General features: G+C 39.1%; 1 protein-coding gene across 1 annotated transcript in view; it reads left to right on the top strand.

Moving 5' to 3' along the window:
- Nucleotides 1–14,865, top strand: part of LOC133665246 (charged multivesicular body protein 2b) — a 38,427-nt gene that overhangs the window by 21,748 nt on the left and 1,814 nt on the right. The window contains exons 3-6 of the mRNA XM_062070494.1: nucleotides 3,580–3,774; nucleotides 10,093–10,195; nucleotides 10,297–10,403; nucleotides 14,188–14,865. The exon at nucleotides 14,188–14,865 is cut by the window's right edge and continues 1,814 nt beyond it. Coding sequence (XP_061926478.1) covers nucleotides 3,580–3,774; nucleotides 10,093–10,195; nucleotides 10,297–10,403; nucleotides 14,188–14,301 — 519 coding nt within the window. The 3' untranslated portion in view covers nucleotides 14,302–14,865. The remainder of the gene's footprint in view (nucleotides 1–3,579; nucleotides 3,775–10,092; nucleotides 10,196–10,296; nucleotides 10,404–14,187) is intronic.

The following is a 14,865-nucleotide window of genomic DNA, read 5'->3' as shown; positions in this document are numbered from 1 at the left end:
CGTACACGTCCACGCGCATGTCCCTGCGCAAGCCAGACAGGGAGCTCAATGTTCAAGCATGAATAATTGATTATTTCCCATAAAGAAGGCTTTCAGCAGAAATAAACAAGGCGCGTTTGGGCTAACGCAGCACTGCTCAGAGGCACGGTTAGCTTACTGCAACCCTGGAGCTCCACGCATGTCTCCTGGGAAGTGTGTATACACACACACATATACACACACACACACACACGCCCACGTCCAAGGTCCTCGTGGGCATCAATGTATATGCTGATGTTTACCAAAGCTAAAAGCCCGCATATGCGTGCGACTGATTGTGGCCTGAACCATATGTGTGACTATTTTGTATTATCTATATTTGTGTACACATTGTGTCTCTTGGGGGTTTTGTGTGTTTATCAACACTTGCATCTGTGTGACGTACATTTCTGATGTACCCGAATTAGCATTTTCTGCCAGTTATTGAACACATTTGGATAATTACTACACTGGAACCTCAATTCACAAACCCCTCAATGTGCAAACTTTGATTTACAAAGGTTTAAATCGAGCCAAATGTGTCTCTGTGTACAAACATCACATTCATTTTGTGTTCCGCCTGCAGGCAAAGAGCAGCGGGCACCATTGTTGTTAAGGCGGAGCCCTGCACGTCACTTGCTGCACATTGCAGTACACTACTAGTCACTACTCAATACTTAATCTGTGTGCATTGTTTTCTGTGTTTTCCCCCATTTTGACACGGTTTGTCCATTTTGCTAACTGAATACGTGTCAGGTTCTAACACTTATGACATGTAATAAACAGACAAAGAAGCAAGGAATTAAACAGACACAATTAAATTTGGCTTAATTGAGGAGAGACGCGCCCCTGACGAAAGATTGTACGCCTCCTCTTTTATTTGGACTTTCCCTGATTACATGGCAACAGCTGTTTCTAAGGGACAGGGGTCATAAACAGCCATCGCCTTTGATTACAGAACAGTTCAAAGAAAAGGTCGTAAAACAGTTCAAAGAAGAGGTCGTAAACAGTTGAAAGAAAATGTCGTAAAACAGTTCAAAGAAGAGGTCCCTGGAACTTGGGCAAATCCTGCTTTCTCTCCGCTTTGTATTTCTCGGGTCAAAACAATATATTTCTGTTGATTACAATACATGAAAGAAACAGAACACCTCCAGGTTGCTTCCCATCCTACACAGTGGAGTTTTACAAGCCTTCTTCTTGGTAGGATCAAAGACAGCTTTTGTCTGCTCGCCGGAAACTCATTGATTCAGAATGTTTTGTGATAACTGAGATACAATTATTCTGACAATACGAGTCCCAAAAACTTAACAGACCAGCGTGGAAAAGGAGGGGGTCGCTTTGGCGTTTAAAAAAAGACTATTTGTAAGGAATAAATTGATGACGCTCACACAGACAAACTATTTTTTTAGTGGTGTTGTGATCAGAGAGAGCTAACTAGCTTAATGCTGACAAGTTGGTAAAGCTAACGAGCATAAACCGACAAGTTGGTCAACTTTGACATCCAACTTAGACCCGGAGAAGGCGAGAAAGACAAGAAAATACACACATTTTGTGTACACACGTATGGAAGTATCAACAAAGCAGTCTTCGTACTGCACTGCAGCAAATTTGAATTGTGATGAGACCAGACATTTCTGGAAAAATCTGCCAGAGCAGACTTATTTTACAGCGGAGGAAAGTACACTATCTGTCCTTCAGCACACCCACAACCGGGGGCTGGAACCCATTATTCATATTTATATTGTTTCTTAGAGAGACATTTGTTTCACAAAGAATGTCCTAAGTTAATACGTCTAGACTTGTTAGCATATTAGCTAATGCTAACATCGGTAGCTTCATTGCATTGCGATAGCACGTACAAATATACATGAAAACTGTCAGGTTCAAACACAGATGACATCTATTAAACAGACAAGAAGCAAGGAATTAAACAGAGACAGGATTCAATGTAGCTCAATGAGGAGAGACGCCTGGGCTGTACTCTTGTACCATGCTCTAACGAAAGGATTGCACGCCTCCTCTTTTAATTGGACTTTCCCTGATTACATGGCAACAGCTGTTTCTAAAGGGAGAGGGGGTCGTAAACAGCCGTTGCCCTCGGTCACAAAACAGTTCAAAGAAAATATGCCTAGAGCTTGCGTCAGGTCCTGCTTCCTCTCCGCTTTGTAGATCTCGGGTCAAGACAAGATCTTCCTGTGGATTACAATAGATCACAGAAACCGACACCTTCATGTCGCTTCCCATCGTACACAGTGGAGTTTCACAAGCATTTTGCTTGGTAAGATCAAAGACAACTTTTGTCTCCTCGCCGGGAACTCATGGAAACACAACGTTTTGTGATAACTTAGATACAATTATTCTGACAAAAAAACTCCTACAGACATCACGCTTGGGATGGGTTGGTAAGTAAGAATTGTTTTAGTTGTATTGTAAATCTTACAAACAATGCTAGGAGTGATGAATGGAGAATCCATACAAGTAGAAATGCAATGGACTACCAGAAGACTGAACGGCACCTGCAGTGAGCGAGCTTTTCCAGAAGCCTTCACCATAGCACAAACAATAACACACATTGTTAGAATAATTTTATCTAAGTTATCACAAAAACTTTGTGTTGAAATCAGTTCCCGGCGAGAAGACCAAAAGCTGTCTTTGAACCTACCAAGAAGAAGGCTTGCAAAACTGCACAGTGTAGGGGGACGCAACATGAAGGTGTTCTGTTTTCTTTCATGTATTGTAATCAACAGAAAGATATTGTTTTAACCCAAGGACTACCAAGCGGAGAGAAGGCAGGATCTGCCCAAGTTCCAAACACCGCTTTTTTGAACTCTTTTTTTGAACTCTTTTACAAACCTTTCTTTAAACTGTTTTACGACCTTTTCCATGAAGTGTTTACGACCTTTTCTTTTTAACTGTTCTGTAACCAAAGGCAACGCTGTTTACGACCCACGTCCCTTTGGAAGCAGCTGTTGCCATGTGGTCAGGGAAAGTCTAAATAAAGGAGGAAGCGTACAATCTTTGGCCAGAGCGTGCTGGGACACTGAACAAGGGTACAGTGTCCATGCGTCTCTCCTCAAATTGAGCCAAATTGAATTCTGTCTCTGTTTAATTCTTTGCTTCTTGTCTTGTTTAATAGATGTCATCAGTGTTTGAACCTGACACACATATTCAGTGTCTTTGCTTGTTTTGTTTTTTTAACTATTTGCATTATGGCCGTCAGCGAAGAACAATCCAACAATTAGCTGTTAACTGTTTTATTCAAAGCGTAGGAAAAAGTAGCAGCTTATAGCCCAGAGTTTACAGTAAGTTTGTAAATCGAGGTTCCGCTGTAATTTGTAACTCCCAGTTTACTGAAATATAACCCCACCTCTCAAATGGTACCACCAAGTACAGAAAACATATGTTTTTTTTAGGGGGATGGATGTTAAACTTGTTCAAATAACAAATGAGTGAGCACACGGTCTGTTTTTCATTGGCGTTATTTAAACTACTGGGGCTGTAGTCCCTCTTTGTACACACTGTATATTTATATGACCGCAATCTCTTCAAATGTCTCTCCAGGAAGCGGAGATCAAGAAAATGGCTAAGAGCGGTAACCGTGAGGCATGTAAGATCCTCGCCAAGCAGCTGGTCCAGCTGAGGAAGCAGAAGAACCGCACATACGCCGTGAGCTCCAAAGTCACCTCCATGTCTACTCAGACCAAAGTCATGAACTCCCAGATGAAGATGGCCGGGGCCATGTCCACCTCAGCAAAGGTATTGCCAATGACAACATGAAATGATCATAATCCATCAGTCAATATATGTCAATATCGTAGCTGACGACACACAAAGCACTGGTTATTACGATCCACTTCACTATTATTTTTTAACACTAAATACTGGTATCATATGTGTATATATTGTATCTGCTGATACATGGTAGTTCTGTTCAAGTTGTAAAAAATTGATAAATAAAAGGCTGATACACTGCAAAAAGTCAGTGTTCAAAAACAAGGGAAAAAAATACTAAAATGAGGGGTATTTTACTTGAACTAAGCAAAATTATCTGCCAATAGAACAAGAAAATCCGGCTTGTCAAGACTTTCCAAAACAAGTAAAATGAGCTAACCTCAATGAGCCCAAAAATACCTTAAAATAAGTATATTCTCACTAATAACCAGTGCACTTTTCTAGGTAGAAAAAAAAAGAGACCTTTTTGCTCAATATGTTGAAACATATTCTTAAATGAAGTAAATGCTAGTGCCATTATCTTGACATAATGATATGCGCTCGGAATCATGATTTTTTTTTTCATAATAATAATAATAATACCTGGGATTTATATAGCACTTTTCTAAATACATGCTTGAAGTAAGAAATTATTACTTTAAAAAAGTAGTTTTATACTTGTGAGTGTTGATGACACAGCTTTGCAACAGTTGATATTCTAATTTCAAGCATGTTTAACTCAATATAGGTCATCAAATCTCAGCAACAACCTGTAATACTGTATCTTACTGAGATCATTTAGGACCAAAACACTTAAAACAAGTAAAACACTCTAACAGTGAGAATAATTATCTTATCAGACAGAAAATAAGCAAATATCACCCTTATTTGAGATATTTAATCTTACTTAGATTTCAGTTTTTGCAGTGTACTGATAAAGCCTATACCATTTTATGTCAAAATGACAGATATCGGCGCCGATAATCGGTCGATCTGTGTCGCAAACAGCTCCTTTTAAATAAGGTAACCAATGTTCAAAACACGTATCAGTAGTGAAGTCTTTCTACCGACGTTCACAGGAATTATAATGGAGCATGTTATTACAAACCCCAAAATTAGTGAAGTTGGCACGTTGTGTAAATCGTATATAAAAACAGAATACAATGATTTGCAAATCCTTTTCAACCTATATTCAATTGAATAGACCGCAAAGACAAGATACTTAACGTAATTTATCAGCAACACCCAGAAACGCCGCCGGCTTCGCTGGGCCCGAGCTCATCTAAGATGGACTGATGCAAAGTGGAAAAGTGTTCTGTGGTCTGACGAGTCCACATTACAAATTGTTTTTTGGAAACTGTGGACGTCGTGTCCTCTGGAACAAAGAGGAAAAGAACCATCCGGATTGTTCTAAGCGCAAAGTTGAAAAGCCAGCATGTGTGATGGTATAGGGGTGTATTAGTGCCCAAAGCATGGGTAACTTACACATCTGTGAAGGCACCATTGATGCTGAAAGGTACATACAGGTTTTGGAGCAACATATGTTGCCATCCAAACAACGCTATCATGGACGCCCCTGCTTATTTCAGCAAGACGATGCCAAGCCACGTGTTACAACAGCGTGGCTTCCTAGTAAAAGAGTGCAGGTACTAGACTGGCCTGCCTGTAGACCAAAACCAAAGTTGTTGGCGCGTGTAATTCGTAAATAAAAACAGAATACAATATTTGTATTTATATTTGTAAATACGACTAAATCTAAGTCAAAACAGCCACAATATCTAATCATCTATTGGCTATTGAATTGTTGAACATGGTACTTCGTTCATTATTCACACTTTTGTCCTGAAATTCCATCTTGTTTCAAAATAAGTTTATAACTTATAAGGACAGATGTAGTACTGTCAATTAAAATGCCTTTCATCAGAGTATGTGTGTCACCCAGTTATGTAGTTCATCAACTCGTTTCTGTGTTGCGATCAATATTTTAGTGTTTTTGAATGTGGGATCTGTTCCTGTGTGAAGTGGAATCTCGGCATTGCTAACGAGCTGTGAGAGGAACACAAAAAGCCCAGCAGCCATGTTTGCTACAGAGTTAAAAGTCAGCAAACTGAGTCAGGTCAGGTATAATTAAGGCTTCAATTAATGAGGTGGGACGATTAGGCATTGTCTGCACATGAAGACCAAGTGTCTTTCTGCATTCAGCCAACAGAATTGACTAGCAATGTTTGAAAAGAGCACTTCAAGAAGCAGTATTTTGCACATGAGTGTTGAAAGTAGGCCACATTTGATCTCACTGGAAGGAAGGAGAGGCAGACATCCTGTGTGTTAGCATCTCCATCATCTCAGTTTCTAGGGCTTCAAGCGTATTCGTAAACCCCTCGCGACCTTAATAGCTAATAAAGCCAAATCGGCTGTTTAACGCAGAATTTTTGTGAAATTGACATAAATGTGAGAGAAATGTGGTCATTGTGAGGAGAAGGAACATTTGTTTGGGGGGAAAAAAATGTGTCTTGTACGCTTATTCATCCCCGAAGCACGTCCTGCACTCAACAATGTGGAGACGACCACTTAAACTAGGGAGCTAAAGCCAGCAAGAACATTACATGAACCCACAACACATCTCATCTGTTAGTGTTGTTGTGAACGACATCATGGATGTAACATCAATGTACAAACAATCACACACACACAACACATCTTATCTGCTTGTGTTGTTGTGAACAACATCATGGATGTAACATCAATGCACAAACAATCATACACACAACACATGTCATTTGCTTGTGTTGTTGTGAACGACATCATGGATGTAACATCAATGTACAAACAATCATACACACACAACACATCTCAGTTGTTGTGAACGACATCATGGATGTAACATCAATGTACAAACAATCATACACACACACAACACATCTCATCTGTTGTGTTGTTGTGAACGACATCATGGATGTAACATCAATGTACAAACAATCATACACACACACAACACATGTCATCTGTTGTGTTGTTGTGAACGACATCATGGATGTAACATCAATGTACAAACAATCATACACACACAACACATCTCGTCTGTTGTGTTGTTGTGAACGACATCATGGATGTAACATCAATGTACAAACAATCATACACACACAACACATCTCGTCTGCTTGTGTTGTTGTGAACGACATCATGGTTGTAACATCAATGTACAAACAATCATACACACACAACACATCTCATCTGTTGTGTTGTTGTGAACGACATCATGGATGTAACATCAATGTACAAACAATCATACACACACAACACATCTCATCTGTTGTGTTGTTGTGAACGACATCATAGATGTAACATCAATGTACAAACAATCATACACACACAACACATCTCATCTGCTTGTGTTGTTGTGAACGACATCATGGATGTAACATCAATGTACAAACAATCATACACACACAACACATCTCGTCCGTTGTGTTGTTGTGAACGACATCATGGATGTAACATCAATGTACAAACAATCATACACACACAACACATCTTGTCCGTTGTGTTGTTGTGAACGACATCATGGATGTAACATCAATGTACAAACAATCATACACACACACAACACATCTCGTCTGTTGTGTTGTTGTGAACGACATCATGGATGTAACATCAATGTACAAACAATCATACACACACAACACATCTCATCTGTTGTGTTGTTGTGAACGACATCATGGATGTAACATCAATGTACAAACAATCATACACACACAACACATCTCGTCTGCTTGTGTTGTTGTGAACGACATCATGGATGTAACATCAATGTACAAACAATCATACACACACAACACATCTCATCTGTTGTGTTGTTGTGAACGACATCATGGATGTAACATCAATGTACAAACAATCATACACACACACGACACATCTCGTCTGTTGTGTTGTTGTGAACGACATCATGGATGTAACATCAATGTGCAAACAATCATACACACACAACACATCTTGTCCGTTGTGGTGTTGTGAACGACATCATGGATGTAACATCAATGTACAAACAATCATACACACACAACACATCTCATCTGTTGTGTTGTTGTGAACGACATCATGGATGTAACATCAATGTACAAGCAATCATACACACACAACACATCTCGTCTGTTGTGTTGTTGTGAACGACATCATGGATGTAACATCAATGTACAAACAATCATACACACACAACACATCTTGTCCGTTGTGTTGTTGTGAACGACATCATAGATATAACATCAATGTACAAACAATCATACACACACAACACATCTCAGTTGTTGTGAACGACATCATGGATGTAACATCAATGTACAAACAATCATACACACACAACACATATCGTCTGTTGTGTTGTTGTGAACGACATCATGGATGTAACATCAATGTACAAACAATCATACACACACAACACATCTCATCTGTTGTGTTGTTGTGAACGACATCATGGATGTAACATCAATGTACAAACAATCATACACACACAACACATCTTGTCCGTTGTGTTGTTGTGAACGACATCATTGATGTAACATCAATGTACAAACAATCATACACACACACAACACATCTCGTCTGTTGTGTTGTTGTGAACGACATCATGGATGTAACATCAATGTACAAACAATCATACACACACAACACATCTCATCTGTTGTGTTGTTGTGAACGACATCATGGATGTAACATCAATGTACAAACAATCATACACACACAACACATCTCGTCTGCTTGTGTTGTTGTGAACGACATCATGGATGTAACATCAATGTACAAACAATCATACACACACAACACATCTCATCTGTTGTGTTGTTGTGAACGACATCATGGATGTAACATCAATGTACAAACAATCATACACACACACGACACATCTCGTCTGTTGTGTTGTTGTGAACGACATCATGGATGTAACATCAATGTGCAAACAATCATACACACACAACACATCTTGTCCGTTGTGGTGTTGTGAACGACATCATGGATGTAACATCAATGTACAAACAATCATACACACACAACACATCTCATCTGTTGTGTTGTTGTGAACGACATCATGGATGTAACATCAATGTACAAGCAATCATACACACACAACACATCTCGTCTGTTGTGTTGTTGTGAACGACATCATGGATGTAACATCAATGTACAAACAATCATACACACACAACACATCTTGTCCGTTGTGTTGTTGTGAACGACATCATGGATATAACATCAATGTACAAACAATCATACACACACAACACATCTCGTCTGCTTGTGTTGTTGTGAACGACATCATGGATGTAACATCAATGTACAAACAGCAGTCGCAACAGCACACTTCCCCTTTCACAATAACAGCGCATGCTCAACATCCTGTCAGAGTGCGCTGACAAAATAAAGGTTTCAAGAAAGTACCTTACACAAGCATAATGTACTTAAAGCACGTATTGATACATTTACACAATTATTATGCTTTGACTTAAAATATTGGTCAAAATGGTCCAAATATGTATTGGACCAATACATGTGAGGGCTGTTGCTTTTAATTAATGAAACGTTTATTAAAATATTGCATATGACATGAAAAGCCCACACTATATGGTGGTAAAAGAAGTTAAAGGCAAAAAACTGAATTTAAAAAAATGGTCATTGTGGAACTGACAGACACTTCACAGGAGCCAAGCGTGCCGTTTTAACAAAGTTTTAATGCACATAGGTTTTTATCAAAGTCTTTTTTCCGCAGAACGTGACCTTTCAGTCACGTCCGCATCCTCTCTCTCCTCCTGCTCCCGGCCGCTTACTGTTAAAGACAACAGATGATTAGATTACCACGTACCACCTGTGAAATCTAATCACCTGCCAGCTGTGTCTCGCCGTCAGCACTGCCACGCCCCCGTCTGATGGTGCTCTGTCCTCAGCACCATGGACAGAGGCGGTGACCTTTGCTCCTGCAGGCAGCGCTGGCCAGCCACATCCCCCTCCACAGTCATATTGCTTTTGTTATTTAATTTGATTGTTGTCACTATTATTACTTTTTTGTTTATTTGTCACTAATTTACATCCGGTTCTTTAAAATTATAGTTAAAGTAGAGTTTTGGTGGTACAATAATACTCATGTTTTCAACTTTGTGAATAATTGTGTTAATAATCGTGATTTCAATGCAAATCTGAATAATTGTGATGAATATTTTTGCCATAATCGTCCAGCCCTACTAATTAATACACTTTATTTTGTATGTGCTTTTGGTGGTGTTACTTAACGCTCTCTTTATCGTCATCATCATCATCACCGCAAGTATCTTTGAGCGCCTTCGGCTAAAACTGTTTTCACAACAATATCTGCAGACAATGCAAGCGGTGAACAAAAAGATGGATCCTCAGAAGACCCTGAAGACTATGCAAGACTTCCAGAAGGAAAACATGAAGATGGGCATGACAGAAGAAATGAGTAAGAACAAACCGTACACATATGAATGAATACAATTTATGTAAGTACTGTACTTAACTGATATGTGTTGTCCCCTTTGCCCTTTGTGTCCTTCTTTCCAGTAAATGACACTTTAGATGAGCTCTTTGATGAGTCCGGTGATGAAGAGGAATCTGAGGATATTGTCAACCAAGTTCTGGATGAGATTGGTATCGAGATCTCAGGAAAGGTGAGGAGGTCCAAATTAGGATGCCACTATAGTACTTTATTGAGTCGTGTAAGAAGGAAGAGTCCGCTGACAAGAACTGAGGTACACATCATGTTTGAAGGGGAACTGCACTTTTTGAAATACTGTCTATCACTCACAATCCTTATATAAGACATCGTAAATAAACATTAGCAAAGGTCAGCTAAAAATGGAGCTAAAAATGATCTATTCCGCCTACAAAGCGCTCTAAAAAAGATCCAAAAACCTCCATGAATGTTTTATATACACACTAAGTATATATGTAGTATCTATTAACATTCATAATAACATGTATTATTTACATATTTTGATCATTTTAAGCATGCAGCATCACAACGTTCATTTTTCCTTCAACAACAACACCACTACTAATCGTGGCAGACTTGATGAGAGACAACAAAGACTACTTTGGGACAAATGAAGATCCAGAAACTTACATGTTTGAGCCTGAATATAAGGAGGATGATCTACAAGTTTTAGAAGCTGTGTGCTAAACAGATGCAGCTTTAGTCAAACACTAAGCATCATGTAGCAGTATTGCTAAGTGCTAAACAAGATATACAAAAATAATAAAACAATCACTTGCTGTACAATGTCTGCTCTCACTGGGATACAGACTGATGGGATGTTTATATCTTCCCCTTTACATCAACATTTCATCATAATACTCACAAAGGGTTAAAAAGTGTTTTTTTGTGTATCTTTCTCGCCTTCTCCGGGTCTAAGTTGGACGTCAAAGTTGACCAACTTGTCGGTTTATCAAACACTAAGCATCAAGTAGTAGTATTGCTAAGTGTTAAACAAGATATACAAACATAATAAAACAATCACTTACTGTACAATGTCTGCTCTCACTGGGATAAAGACTGATGGGATGTTTATATCTTCCCCTTTACATCAACAATTCACCATAATCCTCACAAAGGGTTAAAAAAAAAGTGTTTCTTTTCTTGTCTTTATTGCCTTCTCCGGGACTAAGTTGGATGTCAAAGTTGACCAACTTGTCGGTTTATCAAACACTAAGCATCATGTAGCAGTATTGCTAAGTGCTGAAAAAGATATACAAACATAATAAAACAATCACTTACTGTACAATGTCTGCTCTCACTGGGATAAAGACTAAGCATCATGTAGCAGTATTGCTAAGTGCTAAACAAGGTATGCAAACATAATAAAACAATCACTTACTGCACAATGTCTGCTCTCACTGGGATAAAGACTAAGCATCATGTAGCAGTATTGCTAAGTGCTAAACAAGATATGCAAACATAATAAAACAATCACTTACTGTACAATGTCTGCTCTCACTGGGATAAAGACTGATGGGATGTTTATATCTTCCCCTTTACATCAACAATTCTCATAATCCTCACAAAGGGTTAAAAAAAAGTGTTTCTTTTCTTGTCTTTATCGCTTTCTCCGGGACTAAGTTGGATGTCAAAGTTGACCAACTTGTCAGTTAATGCTAATTAGCTTGACCAACTTGTCAGCGTGAGCTAGTTAGCGCTCTGTGATCACAACACCATTAAAAATAGTGCGTCTGTGTTAGCGCTTATAATAACAATATCAGTAATACTTGTTCATATTCCGGTCATGACGTCTAAATAAAGATTATTTTTGGACGTTTTTTTTTTAGAGTACTTTATAGGCGGATCCGTGTACTCCCATTTTCTGCATTGTTATTGTTGCGTCGACCAGCTCTACCTCCCTGGGAATCTAAGTTACTGGTCAATCCCAAGTTCTTTTGATGACATATATGTTGAGTAAGAAGGACCATCAAGACATAATAGGAATATTATCAAGTTTTACTGAAATTTCAGGAGAACAACCTAGACCAATACATTCATACCAGCTTCCTAAGTTTCAAACGGAAAAGCCAACTCCTTGCCCACAAAGAAAGCCCCCACCTCTCCCCCTCGCAACACTGATAAGGAAAGACGTGGGGGTTGTATTCACATTCCGATGGTTTAGACACTAAACAGGCATCTGAGGACAAAGAGAAACTGGTAGAATATACAAAGGAAAAGTACTAGCTACTCCAAACATGGCTATAGTTATAGTTTATTATTCTTTTGGTCAATTGTCAACAAAATAAACAAACAGTTGTACATTCATAGATTGAAAATGAAAATGTTGCAGACCGAAGGGTTTAGGCTGAAGTTGAACACTTATTGCGCCTAACCCTATAAACAATGTCAAGTACAAGATGAACTTCCGAAAATTATTGATTGATTGATTGATTGATTGAGACTTTTATTAGTAGGTTGCACAGTGAAGTACATATTCCGTACAATTGACCACTAAATGGTAACACCCGAATACGTTTTTCAACTTGTTTAAGTCGGGGTCCACTTAAATTGATTCATGATACAGATATATACTATCATATATACTATCATCATAATACAGTCATCACACAAGATAATCACATTGAATTATTTACATTATTTACAATCAGGGGTGTGGAGGGAGGGGGGGGGATATGGACATCAAGTAGTGGACATAGAGAGAGAGAGAGAGATCAGAAGGCATAAGAAAAAGAAAAAGTATCTGCATTTGATTGTTTACATTTGATTATTAGCAATCCGGGGAGGGTGTTAGTTTAGGGTTGTAGCTGCCTGGAGGTGAACTTTTATTGCGGTTTTGAAGGAGGATAGAGATGCCCTTTCTTTTATACCTGTTGGGAGCGCATTCCACATTGATGTGGCATAGAAAGAGAATGAGTTAAGACCTTTGTTAGTTCGGAATCTGGGTTTAACGTGGTTAGTGGAGCTCCCCCTGGTGTTGTGGTTATGGCGGTCATTTACGTTAAGGAAGTAGTTTGACATGTACTTCGGTATCAGGGAGGTGTAGCGGATTTTATAGACTAGGCTCAGTGCAAGTTGTTTAACTCTGTCCTCCACCTTGAGCCAGCCCACTTTAGAGAAGTGGGTAGGAGTGAGGTGTGATCTGGGGTGGAGGTCTAGAAGTAACCTGACTAGCTTGTTCTGAGATGTTTGGAGTTTAGATTTGAGGGTTTTGGAGGTGCTAGGGTACCAGGAGGTGCATGCGTAATCGAAAAAGGGTTGAACGAGAGTTCCCGCCAGAATCCTCAAGGTGCTTTTGTTGACCAGAGAGGAAATTCTGTAGAGAAATCTCGTTCGTTGGTTAACCTTTTTGATTACCTTGGTTGCCATTTTATCACAGGAAAGGTTAGCCTCTAGAATGGAACCTAGGTAGGTGACCTCATCTTTCCTGGTGATGACACTGTCACCTACTTTTATGATGAAATGTCCTTTGTTCAAGATGAACTTCCGAAAATTCCTATGAATAGAGAAATAACTCTTAAACATATATGCATTCTCCACACATGACCTAAAATACATAAAAAATGTATGTTTTACACAAGGATTGTAGATGAGACGAAAATCCCCCAAAAAGTGCACTTCCCTTTAAGTACCGAGCAGTCAACATTTCACTGGCTGCCTTTCAGTGGAGTGTATAGTAGACACCACATGGTGGCGCCAAGCCCCCACCTTTTCTTCCTCTCAAAAGTGCCTGGCAATCCATCTGCCATGAGCCTGGCTCCCCCTGGGGGGCAGTCTGGGTTATTGCATGTCCCTGGCCGACACGATCCAATAAGCGCGACCGCAGCTGCAGGGCAAGGAACAGAAAGCAGCTTCTGAATTGGCAATTAAATCACAACTCATGATTTCCGTGTTGTCATAGATTGTCCCTCCCAGACTAAAAGAGCCGGGAATCAATTTGTTTTGTTTTGCGTGCACAGATGGTCCGAGCGGCCGCTGCAGGAAAGAACGTCCCGGGCGCCGCATCGTCCAAAAAGGCGACCATTTCAGACGACGAGATCGAAAGACAGCTCCGTGCTCTGGGAGTGGACTAACATCTTTGGACTGCAACGTCTCTTCTCTTTCAGGCGGAAACTCTTCAACACAATGGTTTTACACACACACACACACACACACACACTTGTATTTTGTACCTTCTTGAGACCTCCGAAAAATGCCTACCTCTTGAGGACCACCCTTTCTAAAGATTTGAATTTACAACATTAATAATATATACATACTATGCAAATTTAATAAAGGATGTTGTGAAAAACGTGTTGGAATTTCACAAGAAAAAGGTCACAATTTCACAAGAAAAACTTAGTATAATAAAAGTCATAAATTTACTCAACGCAAGTCAAAAATTTACGAGAAAACGGAACATTTGTGCAATATTATGATAAAAGTAGGAATTTTACTCAATAACAGTCGCAATCTTACAAGAAAAGCTTAAAATGTTGGCAATTTTCTGAAAAGAGTCGTAATTTCACTCGACAAAAGTCACAATTTTATAAGAAAACTTTCAAATTTTGGCAATATTATAATAATCCGAATTTCACTTGGTTTTACTCCAAAAATGTCACTATTACAAGAACAAAAAAATTGTGATAAAAGTCATA

This window comes from Entelurus aequoreus, linkage group LG14, assembly GCF_033978785.1.
Source record: "Entelurus aequoreus isolate RoL-2023_Sb linkage group LG14, RoL_Eaeq_v1.1, whole genome shotgun sequence".
NCBI lineage: Eukaryota > Metazoa > Chordata > Actinopteri > Syngnathiformes > Syngnathidae > Entelurus > Entelurus aequoreus.
This window is presented reverse-complemented; position numbering and strand designations above follow the sequence as displayed.